Source organism: Artemia sp. Qi Xiang Cuo, chromosome 10, assembly GCF_049724085.1.
Source record: "Artemia sp. Qi Xiang Cuo chromosome 10, ASM4972408v1, whole genome shotgun sequence".
NCBI lineage: Eukaryota > Metazoa > Arthropoda > Branchiopoda > Anostraca > Artemiidae > Artemia > Artemia sp. Qi Xiang Cuo.
The window spans coordinates 6337419-6362867 of NC_142803.1; the positions used below are offsets into that span (position 1 = coordinate 6337419).

The window sequence follows — 25449 nt, forward strand, 5'->3', positions numbered from 1 at the left end:
CCCCCCCTCCACCATCATATTTTTATTGTAAAATGTATTTTTTCGTTGTTTCTGGTAATTGAAAGAATTTTAAGCCACTGACGATAAAATCTAATTTTTTGGAAGAGAACGTCATTGCCAGAAATTTGCGTTAGACATTGTTTTCTGTGGATGTACTTAAAAAAGTTTCGTTTTAGGTACGCACACATAAATGACTTAAGTGTCATTCTTCCATTAAAGTGGCGGAACTACAATGGTCGCTATAATGGCACTCTAGAGTTTTTTTCAACAAAGCGGTTTGAAAACACACCATGGCACCATCTAGGGTACGATGTAATGACCATTCACACAAGATGGAATCATACAGCTATAAAACAAGCCTTAGGTGGAAACCCGACTTGTATTACTATTATTCGAGAGCCAACAGATCAGTTTGAATCTATTTATGGATATTACGATTTTTTTAGTTATTTTGGAAACTTGACAATGCCCGAGTTTTTATTTAACCTGGAAGATTTTGAATTAATTAGAATAAATAATGTAGCTGGACGAAATCAGATGCTCTTTGATCTTGGATTTCCGGTGCCAGATTTTGATAACGAAGACAAGGTAAAACAATTTACAAAAGAAGTCGAAAAGAACTTTGACCTTGTAATGGTTGTTGAAAAATTCGACGAGTCAATGGTCTTGTTAAAACACTTATTATGCTGGGATTATAAACATTTTGTGTTTTTCAAACTAAACTCTAGAAAAGAAGAAAGTAAACTAAAATTATCTGCTGATCAGGCTGACAGATTAAGGAGGTGGCTAAAAGCGGATAATTTTCTCTATACAAGATTAAGAAAGGTTTTTGAAAAAAAAGTTGAGGAATTTGGATATGAGAGGATGGAAAAAGAAAAGAAGAAATTATCATTGGCAAGAAATCAGGTCATTGAGCGATGTTTGTCTGGGAGGAAGAACCTGACTGAAGACAGTCTTATTGAAGAAATGAGGTAGGTTGGTTTTACTGTTTGTGTTAAAATTAATCGCAGCTATCATGTACAAGCGGTTTTTACTTGAATATGAAATTGTGAGAATATTTCTGAAAATGCTTGACATGAAAATCTTCAGTATTTACTTGCTAATAGGAATTTAGGATTTAAAATTCAAAATGCTCGATAAGGTCTCGCTTACTAAAAACCTATTCCCTCCCTAGAAGCTAAAAAAATAATTATAGCTGTATTTGCTTAGTGTAAGGATGTTTCAAAACTACTACTACTACTAACAACTCGCCGCAGCACCAACCCGTTTAAGGCCAACACAGCTGCAAACGCTCCTCCTCCATCTCAATCTAGTCAAACCCTGTCTTTGTACACCCTCCCAGGAAGTTCCTATTACCTTTCAATCTTTCTTTTTGACGTCCTCAGTCAGCCGGGTGCCCACAAAAATTTCTCTGGAAAATATCTAGCAAATCTTCATCCGCTTTTCGGAGCACCCATGCTCCACATTCATATCTGGCCACTGTCATCAATATAGCTTCTAATATTCTAATCTTGGTTTGCAGTCTTATCTTCCTCTTCTTCAACTGTGAAAAAAGTCTAATCTTCCTTTTTTTTACTGTGAAAAAACCCCTGAGCATTGTCTATTTTACTTTTAATATCTTCACTGCTCCCACCATCTTTACTATAAATACTACCAAGATAAGCGAAGCTGCCCACCTGACCAATCTTTTCGTTACCCAACGTCACCTTTTCATATTCACTTGTTCCTAGCCTTAGTGACTTAGTCTTCTTAACAGACACTTGTGTGTTTGTGTGTGTGTGTGTTTGTGTGCGCGAGCGTGTTTGTGTGTGTTTTAAACGTTACAAGACGCTTACAATGATGATGATGGGTGTCGTAGAGGGGCTAGAGAGTAGTTATAGTTTGGTACTGTGGCGTGAATTGCTCGCAAAAACTCGAATGAATGGGTTGAAGTAAAACTTTTAACACTAAATGTCTGAAAAAGGTTTTGAAGAAGGTGGGGCGAATTCAGAGGGGTTTCACAGATCAGTAATAATATGCCATTGTTGGGTGAATTGCTTAGAGCATCAAACATTAGCAAAGAAAGGGGGGCGACTTCTCTGTTTTCAAAAATATACTAATTAATACGATTCTTTAGCTTATTTTTGGAGCAAAAAAGTTTGAAATAGTTTGAAAATGTTCTAGGGACGGGGGGGGGTACTACATGAATGATTGAAGGGGGGATCGATGAGGGCTGGTGCCAGTATGAAAACAGTGTCGCAGCGCCATTCCGCTTTGGGCCATAAATATACTTTTTAACGGTTCTGGTATCTATTCTTCTCGCAAAATGATCCACTTATCTTCCATCGTCTCCCATTAGGTGTCATTGCCTAAGATTAGCACCGTTATTTATGCTGCACCAACGTGTATGCCCATGTTTGGTTACAATTGGGGTCCCATAGACTCATGGAGCCTAGTTTGTGAGATACAATAGTTTCATTCATATTAGACGTGGTCACGGAAATCCTGGGGATCTTCCAGAAAAAGAATTTGCCAAAAATGGCAAGGAATAATGCCAATACTGAAGAAATACTAGAACACCTCAAATCCCGGGTGGCCTGCCAAGGGTTGGGAATCTTGTCAGGTGATCGCTAGAAACAGGGATACTGTGACGTCAGAGGGTATGTCTTTAAAGTCCTAAGGGAAAGGGGGGGGGCATGCTTTTGAAATCATATGATATTTTCCTAGCGATTTGTTTGAAATCCCATGTTAATTCCCTATTATTGCTACTTTTTAAATTATCTCGACCAAGATCATTTTTAACCTCCTTTATTAACCTTCTTTTCTAGCCTGACGCCAGAGGCCATGTCTTTAAAGTCCTAAGGGAAAAGGAGGGTATGCTTTTGAAATCCTATGTTAATTTCCTAGCGATGTGTTTGAAATCCCATGTTAATTCCCTATTATTGCTACTTTTTTAATTATCTCGACCAAGACCATTTTTAACCTCCTTTACCGCATAACCGAAGCCCGGATTCCGTCCTCGGAACGAGTAGACATTGGCCAAACCCTCCCGCAGCGCGCGGGATGGGTGGGACAAATGTTTCTCGAAATAGAATTTCCCCTTTGCGCGTTTGGATATTTTTGCTAAAAAATGCCCCCTGGGCTGCACTAGGGCTGAGACAAAAAGAGGCTATGCAAAAATCGGGGTTCTGTTGAAGAAGCGTTTAGTTCAACGGGCTAAGTTGCACGGTTATAAATATGGGCTTGGTTAGCAAAAACTTGAATTACGGGATTTAAATCCATAGTCTTTGTTATGAAATAATTAAAAAATGTCTTGGGGGAGATGTGGCAATGTACGAGGCGTGCTGTATGCCATCCATATTTTACCAGGGTTGTATGCATTGCCATGGACTAGTATACTCTAGAGCTTAAGGAAAAGGCGGGGGTCGTTACAGAATTTTTTCTTGGAGGAGGCTGAAAATCTAACAATTACTAAAAGAAACAGCGCATTTTGTTAAAAGTCCCTCAAAGATAGCTCTTAATATGGTTTAAAGGTACTAATAATATCAGCTCGCCCAGGGAGAGGGGGACTGGTGCCACTTTGATAATGAAGGGGGGGGGGTGTGACGCCATGGTGGTGTGGAGTGTTTTGTGGGGCATCATGATAGGATTGGGTTGCAAAAACTTGACTCATGCGATTTGAATGCATAATTAGTATTATGAAATAACTGGAAAATGACTTACAAATGATGACGGGGAGGGTCTAGTTAAACAGTCTCAGTTGCACGGTTATAAACATGGAGTTGGCTTGCGAAAACTTGAATCACAGGATTTAAAGGCATAGAGTTTTATAAGAAATGCCTGAAAGATGTCTTGGGGGAAATATGGTGACGTCTGAAGGGTGATTTATGCTATCCATAGTTTACTATGGTGTTATGCATTACTATGGAATAGTATACTCTAGAGCATAAAGAAAAGACGAGGGAAGGGCGTTAAAGAATTTTTCCATGGAGGAGGGTGAAAATCTAAAATCTCTGTCTAAGAAAAGATGCATTTCATTGAAAAAGCTCAAATATAACATAAATTTAACCCTATTATCAAGCGTGCCCCTGCTCCGGAACTACTTGCTTTGACCCTTCTCCTCCCATCCTTCTTTAATTTATGCATCTTATTGTTTATATTTTACCCTATGTCAGGCTTTTCCATGTTTTTGATCTTACGCTTGCGTAGTCCTGTCACAAAACGCTGTATTTTCTTTAAGGGCTCTAAGAACTACCTCAATATTGCCTACAAAATTGCATCTAATATGAGCGATATCCCTCCTGGTATTGTATGCTAGGATGTGTTTCTCTATAATAGATGGTTTTTGCATATATTATGATAAGCCTCTTTTTCAGGTTTTATTCTTTTTGTTTGTTTTGTCTTTCAACTGCTTTTTTCTATTTTTTTAATATTGACGTAAGTTGGTTTTTATGAATTAAAACTTTTATTTACGAAGTCTGTGTTTTTCAAGATATATTGTTTAGTACGGTTACAGAGTTTTTATAATTTATGCGTACATTTTCCTTTTGTCACTATAAATACCTTGACAGCAATTGTCACTGAAGATCAATATTCCACTGTCTTCGTGCCAAAATGTCGCAGGAGCATGGAAAAACAATGGCGCTTGCTAGGTAACACCTTTGACGTCAAGGGGATTTTTATTTACTGAAAGTGTTTCTCTAATACAGAACGTTGGAAATAGATTGTTAGTCCTCCCGGTTAAAGCACAAATCCTTTGGAAGGAAATTGAACTTTCAAGTCCTAGCAGGGTCAAAGAAACAACTAACGAAAAAAAAATGTGTAGAGTGTTTCGGGGAAAAAAAATGAGATGTCAAAATGGGTATCATGTTATAGTGATGCACAATCATTACGTAAGGTGTGTGCCGTAGTTACATTATAAGCAGGGATTCCGCAATGGGTTCCTGTTGCAGAGTTACATAAAATTGTGTCAAGCATATTAAACCTGTTCGTTTGAAGTGAACACAGGCACTCCCGGAAAGCCCTCTAACGGTTTTAATAGAAAAGAATCGTTGGGGAGTAAACCACCTAAATTCTAAGAAAGTCATGACTTCAATGTGGGAAAAACAAAGTGGGAGGGTGTACCGCTTGGAAAAAAGTTTAGACAAGATTTTCCTATAAAATGGCAGCCTAAGGCTTTTAATAGAAATACAATAAAGGGGAAATAAAAACACCTTGGTTCCAGGAAATCCGTCTAGACATATATAGGGGAAAACACCTGAGAATTTCACATAGAAACAGGGCATGCGCTCGGAATCCAATGCTTTTTTTCTACCTAAGCCGTGACGTCGGAGGGCTCTACTTGAAATCCAATGATAATTTCCCTATCGCTGCCGTGACGTCAGAGGGTAGCGGTTGGAATCCAATTCTAATTTTCCAATGAAACTATTTAAAGCGCGAGGGCGTGTTCCCTCTAATAAATGGGCTAGTAACTATTTATTAGCACTTGGGTATTATCCTGTCCACACTCCGATCAATTATATAAAAATAATGGAACAAATTTGCATCACCTACAAAAAGAGCCTTTTGACGTAAGAGGGCTCCCAGGGAATAGCCTAATACCTACACATTTAAAAAAAAATGTGTCCGGAACGGGATTCGAAGTGGGTTGGCTGTAGTTGGACCTTAAATGCCCCCACTACTAACCCCTACCCCCTTTCAAGTGAGCACTTGACTATAATATAATATCGCGAACTGTAACTGCTTGTGAACTTAACCAGTACTGGCCGCGTGTCTTGTTTGGTGTTAAACCGAAATATGTCTCAAATGTACATGATTTTCAGCCCCAAATGTTTCAAAAGTAAGTTCAGTGCTTTCATGGCATTTTCTAGTAACGAAGATCCTCTGTTTACAGGATCGAAAATATAGAGTACCAAATTACACTTTTTTAACTAATTTTCTAGTCTTTGCAATTTTTCCTTAGTTGTCGACATTTCAGCTTGCAAGCATAGGTACAGTTATTCTTTTTCAATTGTGACGCATCCTCCGAAAACTTCTCTGCTGTTGCATCAATTCGCACTAAAATAACTAATAATTCCTTTCTAAGATCTTGAACCTGTGATGAAACGGTTTCTATTCCGTTCAATTTTCAATGTATTTCTTGTAGAGTTCAGGATAAATTCGCAGAAGTCATAATTAGTCCGGAAAATATGGCAGTGATAACGAATAGGCTAAGATTACTGATCTTTCCGTTAAGTAGAATAGTCCGTAAATCAAAATCCATTATTAAATTTTGAGTTAAAATGTTCAATAATTCACTGCTATCGACCAAACAAGTAGTAATGCATCTATATATTTCAAGACAGGTTGTATAAACGACCAAACCCTCTATATTATGGACCTATAAAGCGACCAAACATGTTATATTTTGGAAGTAGATATTCAGAGACAAGATGCTATAATGCGACCAGACTGGTTTATGAGGCAACACCCATATTCTGGGCCAAGGTTTTTTCTTACTATAAAATAATGTTTCTACTAGCGATACAGGCCAGTCGGACATCTTTCTGAGTCAAAACTTGTCAAAGAGATTGATAACCACTAGCTTAAAGGCAGCTCATTGGATTTGGTTAAGAATGCCTCAGGGGTAATTACAGAACGGTGAATGATATGGTAGAGTCATAATTGTTTCAACTTGAAAGTTCTATCATTGCGTAAAGTAACTCAATTTGCAAAAAAAGGTATTCTATTGGCATAACCCTGATATGAATGATCTTAATTGGTGATTGAATAATAGGGTTGAAACAGAGCTCTGTAACATTTTTAATTGGATTGTATGAAGGTGGTAAAAAGGATTAAACTGCTTTTCGTTCAGTGTCGTTTACATTATTATTGGTATCTAATAATGATAAAAACTTGTATCATTGCGTAAACTAACTCAATTTGCGAAAAAAGGTATTACATTGGCATTACTCTGCTATGAATGATCTTAATTGGCGACTGAATAATAGGGGTGAAACAGAGCTCGGTAACATTTTTAATTGGATTTTATTAAGGTGGTAAATAAGGATAAACTGCTTATCAGTCAAGGTAAGCCCAAAGGTGTTGCTAACTCATAGGAAATTTATTATAAATTTGGAATAACATCGTTTGCATCAACCTACGGTAACGCTTAACGATGACAAGATGACCTTGTGACTTGACCTAGCTTTACTTCTTGGATGTGTTCTGTATAGTTCAAAAATAAAATTTGAACAGTGTTGTCAATATAAAATATGCTCTAACATTGTAGTATACTAAAATGTTGGTAGTAATAGACATGTAGATGCCAAGAAAAGAATTTTAATACTGAAATTCAGAACAATCGGCTGAAATCCTTAGAAATCAAATTGTGAGACGATTATAGGTTTGAAGCATCAAGGGCCACAACCATCAATGACCCTAACCACCATGAACCTCAGCCTCAAAAATCCCCCTATGCCCAACCTCCAAGGGGCCCCTCCCTCTGATTTTTTGCCCCGCCCCATCCCCCCATTTTTTATATACTGAAGTTTTTTTAATTTTTTTGTATCATTTTTTTAACATGATATATTTTTTTCAACTTTTTTTTATATGTCTTCGAATTAGATAAAACACTTAAGACATAAGAAATTCACATTTAATATTTTACAAATTCAAAATAAGAATGATATAAATATTTTAGTAGTGACTTTTACTATTCGAAAAATAATGTTTGCAGTAGCACTTCTTTTTGGACTGAATTTTTTTGGACAGAAATTATTCAGCTTTTTTTTACGTATCTTAAAAATTACATTAAATATGCTTGCGGCTCTACATATTGTACTCAATGCTTGCTCATAGACATGAAGCAACTTTACTGCTGGCACTCAATGGCAGGTTATCGACACAGCCTAGATTATTGCATGTATTAAATCAGTATTTTTTTACGCAGTGGAAGGATAAAAGGATAATTCATATCTTTTGAAAAGTGACGATGAAGCATTTTAAAAAAGTGTGTTCACATGATAGTGTTATTGTAGCATTCAATTCTGACATGGTGAAGTATTTGAACTATGAAACAAGTACAAGTGGTAGCTTATAACTATATAGATTCAGACATGCAAACCGACAAAGACAAGAACTGGGACAGGCAAACACCCGAGAATAAACATAGAATAAGAGAGTGAGACTATAGATTCAGGCGTACAAACTGACAAAGACAAACATTGGGAGAAGCAAACACCCACCTAGACACATAGGCAAAGAGAGTCAGAGAGACAAAAACAAATACAACTATAAAGATTCAAACATTAAAACCGACAAAGACAGGCACTGAGATAAGCAAACACCCGCCCAGACATACAAACAAAGAGAGTGAGAGAGACAAAACACATACAAATATATAGATTCAAGCATAGAAACCGACAAAGACAAACACGAGGACAGGCAAACAGACCGCCCAGACACACAAGCAAAGACAGTGACAGAGACAAAAAATACATACAAACATACATATTCAGAACTAAAAACCAACAAAGACAGGCACTGTGAGAAGCAAACACTTGCCTAGACACATTGGCAAAGAGAGTGAAAAATGCAAAAACAAATAAAAATAAATAGATTCAAACATACAAACTAACCAAGACATGAACTGGAACAAGCAAACACCAGCCCAGACAAACAGTCAAAGAGAATGATAGAGACACAAACATATACAAATACATAGATTCAGACGTACAAACTGACAAAGACAGGCACTGGGCCAAGAATACACTTACCCAGACACACGGACAAAGAGACTGAGACAAAAACAGAAACATATACACACACACACACATATATATATATATATATATATATATATATATATATATATATATATATATATATATATATATATATATATATATATATATATATATATATATATATAAATATATATATATACATATACGGATATAGTGAGAGAGACATTCAAAAAATATAGGTTTATTTAAGCTCACTTAACGCGCTAAGTGAAGTTAATTAAATAATTTTTTTTTGCATGTCTCTCTCACTATATCCGTGTGTCTGAAGGAGTGTGCTACCTATAACTATAGGTGTAAAGATTGCAGCAGTTAAGGTATTGAAAAGGTGAAAGTGAAATTAAGTAAATCTAACTTTTTTGCATGTCTCTCTCGCTATACCCGTGTGTCTGAGCGATGTTTATATGTGTTTTTGTCTCTCTCACTCTCCTTACCTGTGTGTCTGAGTGGGTGTTTGCTAGTCCCAATGCTTGTCTTTGTTGGTTTGTAGTCTGAATCTAAGTATTTGCATGTGTTTTTTGGTCTCTCTCACTCTCTTTGCGTCTCTGGGCAGGTGTTTTCTTGTCCGAGTGCCTGTCTTTGTCGGTTTGTATGTCAGAATCTATATATTTGTATGCGTTTTTGCCTGTGTGTCTGGGGATGTTTGCTTCTCCCAGTGCCTCTCCTTGTCGTTTTGTATGTCTTAATATATGTATTTGTATGCGTTTTTGTCTCTCTCACTCTCTTTACCTGTGTATCTGGGTGGGTGTTTGCTTCTCCCAGTGTCTGTTTTGTCGGTTTGTACGTCTGAATCAATACTCTCACTCTCTTTGCCTGTGTGTCTTGGCGGGTGTTTACTTGTCCCATTGCCTGTCTTCGTCGGTTTGTATGTCTGAATCTACTCTTTGGATATGTGTCTGGGCAGTTGTTTGGTTGTCCCAGTATATGTCTCCCATTGACTGTCTTTGTTGGTTTTTAGTTCTGAATCTATGTGTTTGTATGTGTTTTTTTGTCAATCTCACTCTCTTTGTTTGTGTGTCTGGGCGGGTGTTTACCTGTCCTCGTGTTTTTCTTTCCCGATTTCTATGTCTGAATTTATATATTTGTATGTGTTTTTGTCTCTCTCACTCACTTTGTCTGCGTGTCTAGGTGGGTGTTTCCTTATCTCAGTTCCTGTCTTTGTCGGTTTATATGTTGGAATCTATATAGTTGTATTGGTTTTGTCTTTCTCACTCTCTTTGCCTATGTGTTTGGGTGGATGTTTGCTTCTTCCAATGTTTGTCTTTGTCGGTTTGTACGTCTGAACCTATGCTCTCACTCTCTTTGCCTATGTGTCTAGGCGGGTGTTTGCTTCTCCCAGTGCTTGTTTTTGTCAGTTTGCATGTCTGAATTTATATAGTTGTATTTGTTTTAGTCTCTCTCTCTCTCAGTCTGTCTACCTTTGTGTCTGAGCTCTTGTTTGCGTCCCCCGATGCCTGTCTTTGTCGGTTTGTATGTCTGAATCTATCAATATATTTGTGTTTTTGTTTCTCTCTCTTTGTCTGTGTGTCTGGGTATGTGTATGCTTGTCCCAGTGCCTGTCTTTTTCAATTTGTATGTCTGAATTTATGTATTTGTATGTGTTTTGTCTCTCTCATTCTCTTTGACTGTGTGTCTGGGCTAGTGTTTGCTTGGTTTGTAAATCTGAATATATACTTTCACTCTCTTTGCCTATGTGTCTGGGCGGGTGTCTGCTTGTCCCAGTGCTTTTCTTTGTCGGTTTGCATTTCTGAATATATACAGTTGTATTTGTTTTAGTCTCTCTCTCTCAGTCTCTTTACCTTTGTGTCTAGGCGATATAGTTGTATTTGTTTTGGTCTCTCTTAGTCTCTTTTCCTATGGGTCTGGGCGTGTGTTTGCTTCTCCCCATGCCTGTATTTTTCGGTTTGTATGTCTGAATCTGTGTATATGTTTGTTTTTTTGTTTCTCTCTCTTTGTCTGTGTGTCATGGTATGTGTATGCTTGTCCCAGTGCCTGTCTTTGTCAGTTTGTATGTCTGAATCTAATTATTTGTATGTGTTTTTGTCTCTCTCATTCTCTTTGACTGTGTGTCTGGGCTGGTGTTTGCTTGTTCCAGTCAGTGTCTTTATCAGTTTGTATGTCTGAATCTATATATTTCTATTTCTTTTTTCCCTTTCTCACTGTCTTTGCCTCCTGTCTCTGTGTTTGGGTGGGTGTTTGCTTATTTCAGTGCCTGTCTTTGTCGGTTTATAAGTTTAAATCTATATAGTTGTACTTGTTTTTGTCTCTCTCACTCTCTTTGCCTTTGTGTCTGGGTGGATGTTTGCTTCTCCCAATGTTTGTCTTTGTCGGTTTGTACGTCCGAATCTATACTTTCACTCTCTTTGACTATGTGTCTGGGTGGGTGTCTGCTTGTCCCGGTGCTGGTCTTTGTCAGTTTGCATTTCTGAATCTATACAGTTGTATTTGTTTTAGTCTCTCTCTCTCTCTCAGTCTCTATACCTTCGTGTCTAGGCGTGTGTTTGCTTCTCCCCATGCCTGTCTTTGTCGGTTCATATGTCTGAATCTATATAGTTGTATTTGTTTTGGTCTCTCTTAGTCTATTTTCCTATGTGTCTGGGCTCGTGTTTGCTTCCTCCGATGCCTGTCTTTGTCGGTTTATATGCCTGAATCTGTATAGTTGTATTTGTTTTTATCTCTCTTAGTCTATTTGCCTATGTGTCTTAGCGTGTGTTTGCTTCTCCCCATGCCTGTCTTTGATGGTTTGTATGTCTGAATCTATGTATTTGTATGTGTTTTTGTCTCTCTCATTCTCTTTGACTGTGTGTCTGGGCTAGTGTTTGCTTGGTTTGTACATCTGAATATATACTTTCACTCTCTTTGCCTATGTGTCTGGGCGGGTGTCTGCTTGTCCCAGTGCTTGTCTTTGTCAGTTTGCATTTCTGAATCTATAAAGTTGTATTTGTTTTAATCTCTCTCTCTCAGTCTCTTTACCTTTGTGTCTAGGCGTGTGTTTGCTTCTCCCCATGCCTGTCTTTGTCGGTTTATATGTTTGAATCTATATAGTTGTATTTGTTTTGGTCTCTCTTAGTCTCTTTTCCTATTTGTCTGGGCGTGTGTTTGCTTCTCCCCATGCCTGTATTTTTCGGTTTGTATGTCTGAATCTATGTATATGTTTGTGTTTTTGTTTCTCTCTCTTTGTCTGTGTGTCATGGTATATGTATGCTTGTCGCAGTGCCTTTCTTTGTAAGTTTGTATGTCTGAATCTATGTATTTGTTTGTGTTTTTGTCTCTCTCTCATTCTCTTTGACTGTGTGTCTGGACTAGTGTTTGCTTGTTCCAGTCAGTGTCTTTGTCAGTTTGTATGTCTGAATCTATATATTTCTATGTGTTTTTTCCCTTTCTCACTCCCTTTGCCTCCTGTCCGTGTGTCTGGGTGGGTGTTTGCTTATTTCAATGCCTGTCTTTGTCGGTTTATATGTTTGAATCTATATAGTTGTATTTGTTCTTGTCTCTCTCACTCTCTTTGCCTTTGTGTCTGGGTGGATGTTTGCTTCTCCCAATGTTTGTCTTTTTCGGTTTGTACGTCCGAATCTATACTTTCACTCTCTTTGACTATGTGTCTGGGTGGGTGTCTGCTTGTCCCGGTGCTTGTCTTTGTCAGTTTGCATTTCTGAATCTATAAAATTGTATTTGTTTTAGTCTCTCTCTCTCTCAGTCTCTTTATCTTTGTGTCTATGCGTATGTTTGCTTCTCCCCATGCCTGTCTTTGTCGGTTTAAACGTCTGAATCTATATAGTTGTAATATTTTGGTCGCTCTTAGTCTCTATGCCTATTTGTCTGGGCGAGTGTTTGCTTCTCCCCATGCCTGGGTTTTTCGGTTTGTAAGTCTGAATCTATGTATATGTTTGTTTTTTTGTGTCCCTCTTTTTGTCTGTGTGTCTTGGTATGTGTATGCTTGTCCCCGTGCCTGTCTTTGTTAGTTTTTATGTCTGAATCTATGTATTTGTAAATGTTTTTGTCTCTCTCATTCTATTTGACTGTGTGTATGGGCTGGTGTTTGCTTGTTCCAGTGCATGTTTTTATCAGTTTGTATATCTGAATCTATATATTTCTATGTGTTTTTTCCCTTTCTCTATCTCTTTGCCTATGTGTCTAGGCAAGTGTTCGCTTCTCCCAGTGCCTGTCTTTGTTGGTTTTTAGTTCTGAATCTATATGTTTGTATGTGTTTTTTTTTGTCTCTCTCACTCTCTTTGCTTATGTGTTTGGGCGGGTGTTTGCCTGTCCTCGTGTTTGTCTTTGTCGGTTTCTATATCTGAATCTATATATTTGTATGTGTTTTTGGCTCTCTCACTCTCTTTGTCTGTGTGTCTTGGTTGGTGTTGCTTATCTCAGCGCCTGTCTGTGTCGGTTTATATGTCTGCATCTATATAGTTGTATTTGTTTTGGTCTCTCTTATTTTCTTTGCCTATGTGTCTGGGCGTGTGTTTGCTTCTCCCCATGCCTGTCTTTGTTTGTTTGTAAGTCTGAATCTATGTATATGTTGGTATTTTTGTCTCTCTCTCTCTCTTTGTCTGTGTGTCTGGGTATGTGTATGCTTGTCCCAGTGCCTGTCATTGTCAGTTTGTATGTCTGAATCTGTGTATTCGAATGTGTTTTTGTCTCTCTCCTTCTCTTTGACTGTGTGTCTGGGCTGGTGTTTGCTTGCTCCAGTGATTTTCTTTGTCATTTTGTATGTCTGAATGTATATATTTCTATGTGTTTTTTTCTTTTTTACTATCTTTGCCTATGTGATAGGCAAGTGTTTGCTTCTCCCAGTACCTGTCTTTGTTGGTTTTTAGTTGTTAGTTTTGTATATGTTTTTTTGTCTCTTTCACTCTCTTTACCTGTATGAGTCTGGGCAGGAGATTGCCTGTCCTCGTGTTTGTCTTTGTCGGTTTGTATGTCTGAATCTATGTATTTGTATGCGTTTTTGACTCTCTCACCCTTTTTGCCTATATATTTGATTGATTGTTTGCTTGTCCCAGTACCTGTCTTTTTCGGTTTTTATATCTGAATTTATATATTTGTATTTTTTTTGTCTCTCTCAGTCTCTTTGCCTGTGTGCCTGGCCAGGTGTTTGCTTATCCCAGTGCCTGTCTTCGTCGGTATTTATGTCTCAATCTATATATTTGTATGGGTTTTTATCTCTCCCACTCTCTAAGCCTGTGTGTCTGGGTAGGAGCCTGCTTGCTCCAGTGTCTGTCTTTGTTGGTTTGCATGTCTGAATCTATATAATTGTATGTGTTTCTCACTCTCTCAGTATGTGTATCTGTTAACCTATCTCAGTTTCTAATAAAACGTCTATGAACCTGCTAGCATACCCTAGAAATAATGAGAATATAACAAAGTAATAGATAATATATTTTTAATGAAATAATGACATGTAGTATATTAATAAAAGTATATAGTAGATACATTATTATATATTATTAATATCAATGAACAAGTTTGGACATTTTGAATCTGTTCCATAAATTAGTTCACCATGTTCTCTCTTAATACTGTTGCTATTGTCTTCTCTTAGCTCGTAATCAGTAGAATAATCATTATTCCATTTTTAGTCATACACAATTTTTACTGATGTGTCATCGACAGGCTCAATATGCGTTTCGTCTTTGGTATTATTTGGTTCATTTACTGTTTGATTTTGGATGTTAGTAACGTTTGCTGGCACTTTGTTTTTCATCGATTCATCTTTATACCCTTAGTGATATTTTCTGCCAATGCCTTTTTATTTTTGTTGCAATTTCACTGTCTATTATCATATTATTTTTATACAGGTAACAGTGTCGGCACGTAGACAAGATATGGTTTATGATATTAGTAGAAGAGTAGGCCTTTCTTTTCTCCTTTTCTTTCATTCAAATGCTAATACTTAAAAGATGACGATATGTTCTTTCAACAGGTAGCATGTTACCAGAAGCACTAGAAAGAAGATACCCCTCTTCATCAACTATTATTTTTATGTTAGCATTTTCTTTGAGTACTAAATTCTCTGGAAATGATACTTTCGCATATCCACCATTTGTACAATGGAATTTTTGTGGTACTCCAAAGAAATTTAATTCCTTACTGTTATGACAACGTACGCATACGTTTTCAATAGTGCTACCACCTGTACTTGTTTCATAGTTCAAACTTTTCTTCATGTCAGCATTCAATGCTACAATAACACTATCATGTGAACACACTTTCTTAAAATGCTTCATCTTCACTTTTTTAAGGAAATGAATTATGTGTTTATCCTTCCAAGGCGTAAAAAATACTGATTTAATACATGCAATAACCAAGGTAGCGTCGATAACCTACCATAGAGTGCCAGTGAGAAAGCCGCGTCGTATCTATAAGCAAACATGGAGTACAATTGGTAGAGCCGCAAGCCTATTTCATGTAATTTTAAGATACGTAAAAAAAGATGAATAATTTTGAAGTCGAAAAAAAGTTCAGTCTAAAAAAGTGCTGCTACAAACATTATTTTCCTAATAGTAAAAGTAACGACTAAAATATCTATATCATTCTCATTTGAATTTGAAAAATATTAACTGTGAATTTTGTATATTTTAAGTATGTTTTATTTTATTCAAAGACCTGTAAAAAATAGTTGAAAAAAATACATCATGTTCAAAAATAATAAAAAAGTTAAAAAACTAAAAAAAACTCCAAAAAAAGTATAAAAATTGGGAGATGGGGGGCCTCAAAAAGTTGGAGCGAGGGGGCCCCTTGGAGTTTGGGGATCGGGGGCATTTGGAGATTGAGGTCCTTGGAGGTTAGGGTTATTGATGAATGCGCCCCTTTATGTTTCAAACCTATAATCATCTCACTAGTTGATTTCTAAGGATTTCTAAAGATTGTTCTTAATATCTTTATTAAAATTCTTTTCTTGGCATCTACATATCTATTAGTATCAACATTTTCGTACACTAAAATGTTAGAAAATATTATATATTGACAACACTGTTCAAATGGTACTTGTGTATTATACAGAACACATCCGAGAAGTAAAGGTAGGTCAAGTCAGAAGATCATCTTGTTATCGTTAATCGTTTCCGTAGGTTGATGCCAATGATGTTATTCGAAATGTGTAATAAATTGCCTATGAGTTAGCAACCTTCGGGATCACCTTGACTGGTAAGCAGTTTAACCCTTTTTACCACCTTCATACAATTCAATTGAAAATGTTACCAAGCTCTGTTCCATCCCAATTATTCAATAACCAGTTAAAATCATTCATAGCAGAGTTATGACAATGGAATACTTTTTTCGCAAATTGAGTTAGTTCACGCAATTATACAACTTTTTATCATTATTGTATACCGCTAATAATATAAACGACACTGGACAAAAAGCAGTTTAATCCTTTTTACCACCTTCATACAATCCAATTAAAAATGTTTGCGAGATCTGTTTCACCCATTATTCAATCACCAATTAAGATCATTTATATCAGAGTTATGCCAATAGAATACCTTTTTTCGCAAATTGAGTTAGTTTACGCAATGATAGAACTTTCAAGTTGAAACAATTATGACTCTACCATATCAATCATCGTTCTGTAATAACCCCTGATGCATTCTTAACCAAACCTGATGAGATGCCTTTAAGCTAGAGGTTATCAATCTCTTTGACAAGTTTTGACTCAGAAAGATGTCCGACTTGCCTCTATCGCTACTAGAAACATTATTTTATAGTAAAAAAAAAAAAATTGGCCCAGAAAATGGGCGTTGCCTCATAAACCTGTCCGGTCGCATTATACCATCTCATCTCTGAATATCTACTCTTCCAAAATATAACATATTTGGTCGCTTTATAGATCCATAATATAGAGGGTTTGGTCGTTTTATACAACCTGTCGTGAAATATGCAGATGCATTACTGCTACAATAGACACTAATGTAAATGAATAAATAAATCTTAAAACGAGTGAAACCTAAATTGACATTTGCAAATCAAGCTTGAAAGGAACAAAAATCATTACAAACAAGAGTTTCGGTATCACCTCTTTCTCTCACTGTAAAAGTCTAAAACCTACTGCGTCATTGGCACTTTACTGACAACCAATTTTATTACAAATATCTTCTTTTGTACTTAATATTGAAAATAAACATTAAAATTACAGTAAAATTTTGAACTGATAAACATTTAGCAATTAATACTCATAAACCAGTCTGGTCGAATTATACCATCTCGTCTCTGAATATCTACTTCCAAAATAAAACATGTTTGGTCCCTTTATAGGCCCATAATATAGAGGGTTTGGTCGTTTTATAGAACCTGTCGTGAAATGTATAGATGCATTACTACTCAAACACAGCTTATTCCATTTATGATTATTAATTCAGGTAATAATCTTTTTTTAAAGTACACAAGTGTATGTCCAATCAATTCAAATTATAAGCAATCTCCAAAATACAGGTACTATTTTTTCAATTTCTTCCTTTACTTGCGTAATCAGATGTTAGCCTAATAGATTTCTTTCTACATGAAGATCAATTGGCACCGTGCCCAGGTTTATCACAAGTAAACAGGTGATCTGTGAAATTGACTTTTTATTTAAGATGTTAACTGGCCAAATACTGAATGAATACTTCAGCGAATAATAATAAACCAGCTTTTCAAATAATCAAACAGGTATTAAATAGTTTCAAGAAATTTCGTTACTGCGATTTCCAGAGCCGTTTATCCACATCGTAAGTCAAAGAAGCCAATTTGTAAAATATCTTATAAAGAATTTCTGTTTCTCAAGGTAAAATAAAAAAATGTTCGATAGTAATTTTCGAGAATGACACCAAAAAATTTAGTCACTCAGGATATGTTTAAATAATTTCTAAGACCACACTGGAAATGTATGAAAAACTGAAGAAAATTGGGAAGAAGAAAATGTTTGAATAATTTGATACTATGAAGCGCAGTTGTTAAAAATAGACAATGCAACCAGCCAAGATGACTAGTAAGCTAAAGAATTTCATTGACCACGCAAACATTTCCCTCCCCAAATCAACACCTTAATGCTGATATGCACAAAGTGGCGGATCCAGGGGGCGAGGGGGCGCCCATTTGACGTACTCTAAAGTAGTGTAGTTTACTTAATTAAAGCTAGTTTGCGTTAAATGAACTTGCTCCTAACGCAAGTTCATCGGATCAACCTATTTTGGCACCTCCCCCATAAAAAAATATTGTGGATCCGCCCCTGTATGCAAGTGGCGATAATTGAGCTGGTGGACTTTGTGCCTCTCTAATTTTTTTTGCCCAACCCGTAAATTTCTTTAAATATCTTAATTGGACCAAATTTTTACTGGATTTTTTTTTGTGTTTTTATTGAATAAAGTCAAATTTGTAACCCCGCTCCCTGGATTAAAATAGATCCCATCTCCTCTAAATTTTTGTGAACTGCCACATATGGGTAAGCACTTAAATTGAGATTTTTTTTTTTAATGTACTCATTGAGGAAACCCCCTATTAATGCCAGTAGGGGGCTACTTCTTTGGGGAACTAGATGCTATCAAGCATCGTATATTTAAATATAAAAATGAGAAATATTACCCTCTCAAGCTTCGAAAAAATCTCTTGGTATTACTTGTTCACGTCCAACCTATCTAAGTTTCCTGGTGATACAGTTGAACCTCTCTATCCTCTCCAAATTTTGCCCTGATGGGAAACTGAAAGTAATATTTTTTGTCAAGAAACATTTGCAATAAGAAGGGTGCTATCACTGAGCACCAGGGGCGTCTCGGGGCTCATTTTATTGGGGGGAGGGGGCGATCTTTTTAAATTTTACCGAATTGCGACCTGATTTATACCGAATTTTCTGCAGAAATCAAGAATTTAGCAAAATTTCTGCCGATTTTGCCAAATTTCTGCCAAAATTTTTGCCTTCAACAAAATTTTAACCGAATACCAAAAAAATTGGGGGGTAGGCGTGCCCCTCTCCCCTCTCCTCAGGACGCCCCTGCTGAGCAGTACCTATATTAAGGCTTAATCCAAATGTTGGGAAGACAGAGATTAATTTATAATTTTTCCCTTCTCAGACCATCTTCTATATTTACCTGAACGTCAACAACAATAACCATATTTTCTTGTTGACATAATGAACTATATTTGCCTGAACCTGAACGTAAAAATATTCTTTCTGGTTCATTAGGAACTTGTTCCCCTCCCCACTACGTAGAAAAACACTGATACTTCACCGCAATTGATGATGCAAAATCTCCCTCCGGACAGTTCTATCTTTGCTGAAACAGAGGGATGAAAATTGTGCCTGAGAACTTTCTCCTTCGTATAGTTTCATTAGAAGAAAGACTTGTTATTTTCTTTTTTATTTAATTTCTGATGGTTCTTCACGTCATTGCGGAAATTCTCCCTACGTAAAAAATCCTTCCGAGACCCCCTCCCTCTAAATGGGAAGCTTCTCCCCCGCCCAAATTTTTTCCATGGAGAATTTTTCCCGGTTGCAATTACCCTATGGAAAATTTCCTGGTGGTAATTCCTCCGTGGACAATCCTTCCAGAGGATAATCAACCTCTCACAGACAAATTCCCCAGAAAACTGAAAAACTTCTCCCGGAAAATGAAAACTTCTCCCGGATATTTCCCTCGGACAACACATAAAATTTAGTCACCAAAGAGAAAGTAAAACAATTAAAACGAACTTTATATATGAATGCTGACAAATATCCCCCCGTGTAAAATTTTCCTTCGAAAGTTCTCCTTCGGAAATTTTTCTCTGAATTACAAATTCTCCCGTAGAAAATACCCCCACCCCCAAATAAATTCCAACGGAAAAATATCTATATACTTCCTAATAACTAAGGCCCAATAACCTCGGTGGTTTTAGGGGGACTTAGCTATTAGATCTTTCAACGGAACAAAATGCTGAACAAAATAGCTCTCTCAAATTTTGATCCGACGAATTTGGGAAAAGGAGGACTGGGCGGGGATTGGCTGGTCTCCAATACTTTTGGTCACTTAACAAGGGCATTAGAACTTTTGACTTTCGATCAAATGAGGCCTCTCCCGATACGGCTCCAATGTTTTATTATTATTATTTTTTTCCCAGAGGCACTTCATATGGAAGAGTTCGTTGTGTAAATTTCAAAGGGGGCTCATTCCATTGGAAATCGAGAGTTCTAGTACCCTTATTAAGGGTCAAAAGTGATTGGAAAGTAGCTAACACCCCTTCCACGTCCACCATTTCCCTAAACACATCCAATACAAATTTTGAGATAGCCATTTTGTTCTATATAGTAATTTCCACATAAATACTGTTTTTGAGTTGGACACTCGCCCCACAGCCCTAAGGGCAGGGATTGTAAGTTTTGCCCTGGGGGCCTATAAGGTTCTTATAGAAAGCTTTGTCGTAGAAACTTCAAAAAGGACTCATTTGACTGGAAATTCAAAGGGCTAGTGCCATTTTTAATAGTCGAAAGTGACTGGAGGGCAACTAATCCCCACTCTAACGCCCACATTTTCCCCAAACATATCCAATCATAATTTTGAGATAGTCATTTTGTTCAAAGTAGTTGAAAATTCCGGAAATTAGATCGTTGAGCATGACATCCCCCACACCCCTCAGGGCAAGGGTTGTAAGTTATACCTTGGGGCATACAAGGTTTTTATAGAAAGCACTGTCGTAGAAACTTCAAAAACGGCTTATTCGATTTCAAATTTAAATGGCTAGTACCTTTTTAATAGTCGAAAGTGATTGGAATACAATTAACCCCCCCATTCCCCGCCCACCACTTCCCCAGACCTATCCAATCAAAATTTTGAGATAGCCATTTTGTTCAACGTAGTTGAAAGTTCTTGAAATTAGGTCTTTGAGCAGGACATTCCCCTCACAGTCTTCAGGGTAAGGGTTATAAGTTATGCCCTGAGGGTATATTTGTTTCTTATGGAAGGAATACTCGTATAAACTTCAGAGAGGGCTCATTTGATTTGAAATTGAAAGTTCTAGTTCAATTTTAAGCGTCTAAAAATATTGGAGGGTAACCAGAACCCCCTCCCCCTCCAAGCCCTTGTTTCCCAAATGTATCCGATAAAAATTTTAATATAGTTGTTTTGTTAAAAATAGTTCAAAGACTCCGGTGTCGAAACAACCCTCCAGGGCCCTGGGGCAGGCGTTGTAAGTTATGCCCTGGAGGCATATATGGTTCTTATTGAAGGGAATCTCATATAAACTTCAAAGAGTGCTCATTTAACTGGAAATTGAAAGGTCTAGTTCACTTTTTAAGAGTCAAAAGAGATTGGAGGGCACCTAAACCCCCCCGCCCCCTCAAAGCCTTTTTTTACTCAAACCCATCCGATTAGAACTTTGAGATAGCCATTTTATTAAAAAAATAGTAAAAAGACCATATAGCAAAAACTCCGGGGTCAACACAGCCCCCAGGGCAGGAGGGCTGGCGTTGTAAGCTATGCCTTCTTATGGAAGGGATGCTCGTAAAATTTCAGAGATGGCTCATTTGATTGGATATTCAAATTTCTAGTTCAGTTTTTGAAAGTCAAAAGATATTGGAGGACAACTAGCCCCCCCCCCCCCAAGCCCATTTTTTCCCAAAAGCATCCGATAAAAATTTTGAGATTACTATTATTTGAAAATTGTTCAAAAGTCAGATAAAAAAAACTCAGGTGTTGACCAAACCCCCCAGGGACAGGGGCCAGGCCTTGTAAGTTATGACCTGGGGTATATATGGTTCTTATGAAAGGGGTGCTTGTATAAATTGCAGAGAGGGCTCATTTGATTGGAAATTTAAAGTTCGAGCTCACTTTTTAATAGTCAAAAGAGATCCGAGGGCAACTAGCCCCCCCCCCCCCACACCTTCTTTTCCAAAGCCATCTGATAAAATTTTTGAGATGGATATTTTGTTAAAAATAGTTTAAAGGTCAGATAAGAAAAACTCTGGTGTCAATATAACGCCCCAGATCCCGGGTAAGGCGTTCTAAGTTATGCCATAAAGGCATGTATGGTTCTAATGAAAGAGATGCTTGTATAAATTTAATAGAGGGCTCATTCAACTGGAAATTAAAAGTTGTAATTCCCTTTTTAAGAGTCAAGAGATTTAAGGTTAACTAGCCACCACCCCCCGCCCCCATACCTTTTTTTCCTCAAACCCATCTGCTAAAAATTTTGAGATAGACTATTTTTTGGAAATTGTTCAAAAATTAGGTAAAAAAAACTCCGGTGTCAACGCAGCCCTCGGGGCCCGGGGGGTAAGTGTTGTAAGTGTTGTCCTTGGGGTGTATATGGTTATTATGAAATGGGTGCTCATATAAACTTCAGAGAAGGCTCGTTTGATTGGAAACGGAAAGTTCTAATTCACTTTTTAAGAGTCAAATAATATCCGGGGGTAACTAGCACCCCCCCCCACACACACACCCTTTTTTCCCCAAGCCCATTCGATAAAATTCTTAAATAAGCCATTTCATTAAAATAGTTCAAAGTTCAGATAAGACAAACTCCAGTGTCGACGCAACCCCCCAGGGCCTGGAGGCAGGTGTTGTATGTAACGCTCTGGGGGTATATATAGCTCTTATGGAAGGGATGCAAATTTAAACTTCAGAGAGGGCTCATCTCATTGGAAATTGAAAGTTCTTGTTCACTTCTTAAGAGTCATAAGAGATCGGAGGGCAACTATCCTCCCACCCCTCCACGACCTAAATGCATCAGATAAAAATTTTGAGATGGATATTTAGTTAAAAATAGTTCAAAGTTCAGATAAAAAAAACTCCTATGTCGACACAGTCCACCCAAAGCCCGGGGATAAGCGTTGTAAGTTTTACCCTGGGGCTTTTTTGGTTGTTATGCAAGGGATGTTAGTATAAACTTAATAGAGGGCTCTTTTGATTGAAAATTGAAAGTTATAATTCATTTCTGAAGAGTTAAAAGTGATCGGAGGGCAACTACTTCTCCCTCCCTCCAAGCCCTCTTTCCGCAAATAAATCTGATAAAAAATTTTAGGTAGCCATTTCTTAAAAACAGTTCAAACAAAAAGTCTTTTACGTATGGCCATTTCGTTAAAAATAGTTCAAATGTAAGATAAGAAAAACTCCTGTGTAGACGCAAGCCCTCAGGGCCCAGGGCAGGTGTTGTAAGTATTGCTCTTGGGGTATATATGGTTCTTATGGAGATTATTCTTGTATAGACTTCAGAGAGGGCTCATTTGATTGGAAATTGAAAGTTCTAGGTCATTTTAACGAGTCAAAAGATATCGGACGGCAACTATCCCCCCTCCATGCCCTTTTTTCTCAAACACATCTGATAAGAACTTTGAGATAGCCGTTTTATTAAAAATAGTCCAAAGATCATATTATGATAACTCCGGGGTCAACACAAACCCCCAGGGCCCGGAGGTAGGCGTTGTAAGTAATGCTCTGGGGGCATATATATTTCTTATGGAGAGGATGCTCATATAAACAGTAGTAACCAAGGTACTATTTTGCCAACGCCCCTGTACCAAACAGGTTTCTGGTAGGTATAATCTGGTTTGATGTGTGTTGTCTGGTTTGGTTTTTCAAAGAGAGTGACTATCCCCATGCATATAGGTAATACTTCTACCACTTTATGTTCCTTCCTATGTTATTCTGGTCCTTTATGTTCCTTCCTATGTTATTCTGGTACTTTACGTTCCTTCCTATGTTATTCTGGTCCTTTACGTTCCTTCCTATGTCATTTGGAGCTTTCCTATCTGGATTTGCCTAGATATATAGCAATTTCAACGCTATTTGCTTGCCTGTATAGCAATTTCAACATTATTCTGGACCTTGCATAACTTGTTGTGAAGGACAAGTTTTTCTGACGCAATTTACCAGATTACATATCAATTATTTTTTTTTGTTGTCACTATTCCAGTTTTTTCTAAGCCAGTATTTGCACGTGGTTACTCCACATACGGTAACTTGATTAGTAGGTTTGGAGATAACTTAATTTACTTAGACATTGAACGATATTAATTAATGTTTTGAATAATAGGAATGTGAATGATTCTAATTAGTGATTGGATTGTATCAGCGGAGAAAAAAAGGATTAAACTGATTAACAGTTAAGGTAACCCCAAAGGAGCTGTTAACTGAGGTAAATTGTTATAAATTTGAAAAATACCTAACGACGAATCGGAAATGGTTAATTAACATTTGCAAAAAAAAGGAGTAATGGGATTTGTGAATTGGAGGAGATGGGGTGGTTATGTACTGTATAATACACTATTGATTTTTCGGAGATTAGTGACAAATTAAAGAGGAACTAACGTTCCACGGGGGGTTTACTTAAATTGGGCTTAGTTGCACGAAGTTTCAATAGTGCGAAATGTAAGTAGCTCGGGGGTTTAACTGCGTAGGTCTTCGGTTCAACAGGGTTCATTTATATAGAGGGTTCAGTTGATCGAGGAGGGATTTGCGAATTGGAGGAGATGGGGTGATACTGTACTGTATAATACACAAGTGATGTTTTGGAGAGTATTGTCAATTTAAAATAGTTTAGAAAAAAAAAAATTAACAAGAAATGGTTGAAAAGTGTTTTGAGGGAGATGGACTGCATGGAGGGTTGAGATGCACGTGAGTTCAGTTAAAGGGGGGTACAGTTACATGGAGGTTTAGTTAAATGGGGATCGAGTTGCATGAGGGGTTCAGTAGCCCGAGGGTTCAGTAGCACGGGGGTTCAGTTATACAGGGGTTCAGTTACATGGGGGGGGGGGGGATTGTTACCTGATTCTTTTATTCTAACTTAACATGTAGGAATAGGACTTCATTCCATTGGCTAAATCAGTTTATTCATCTATAATGGTGAACAAAAAAACTATTAATTCTCCGTATTCTTCTTCTGATCATGCACCCATGCCTCCCATGCCTCCTTTTCACTCGAGTTCATTTGACGTCTAAATATCCAATAAATGTTACATATTCCACTTGTTCTCCACCCCTCGTAAAATTCGTCATGATTGATATAGTGGGAGTCATCGATCTTAGGTTCCCGATCTAGACATGAAAATTAAAAGGCTTAAAATATATGGAATTTGTATAAGCTGTAATGGACAAAAATACGCTAAAAGACGGTTCCCGTGAAATTATTGCAGTTTTCTATAAAAATGAACGATTTTCAATGCGAAGATTTGTAAGTGTTAGGGATAGTTTGCTACTTCTGACAGAAAAATGTTATCACAATAAAAAAATTGTTACTTCTAAGAATAAATTTGTCATCTTTCGCAAAAAACTTGCTAGTTCAAACAGAAAACTTGTTACCATAATTTTCTGAGCTGAATTTCTTAGCCTTTCATAGGTGTGTGTTGTCTGAAACCTATGATTTGGGATGGTTAATTTGCTATTATTGACTTTTCAGAGCTAGGTTTCTTAGCCTTTCATAGGTGTGTGCTGTCAGAAAATATTTTTGGTATTGAAGGTTTTGTATGGGCGTTTTCGGTTCTCTGGGGGCTGTGTGTGTGTGTCACTGTGGACTGTTTGACTCTAAGCTGGGTGTGTGTATGGACCATGCTCCTGTGTGTGTGTCTATGTTGACTGTAAGTGTATATGTGGACTGCGTGTGTCTGGTTGGACTAAGTGTCTTTTTCGGAAGTTTGAATCCTCTTGTGCTGTGTGTGTCTCTTTTGGCTGTTTGTGTCGTTTTGGGCTTTTTGGCTTTTTGTGTCGTTTTTGGCTTTGTTTTTATCTGTTTGATTTGTTTG

The 25449-nt window shown here is 37.3% G+C and overlaps 1 protein-coding gene across 2 annotated transcripts in view; it reads left to right on the forward strand.

Moving 5' to 3' along the window:
• LOC148947409 (galactosylceramide sulfotransferase-like) overlaps positions 1-25449 on the forward strand; it is a 106350-nt gene that overhangs the window by 54999 nt on the left and 25902 nt on the right. For both annotated transcript variants that reach the window (XM_089095837.1, XM_089095838.1), the window contains one exon: positions 177-971. In XM_089095837.1, coding sequence (XP_088951963.1) covers positions 177-971 — 795 coding nt within the window. The remainder of the gene's footprint in view (positions 1-176; positions 972-25449) is intronic.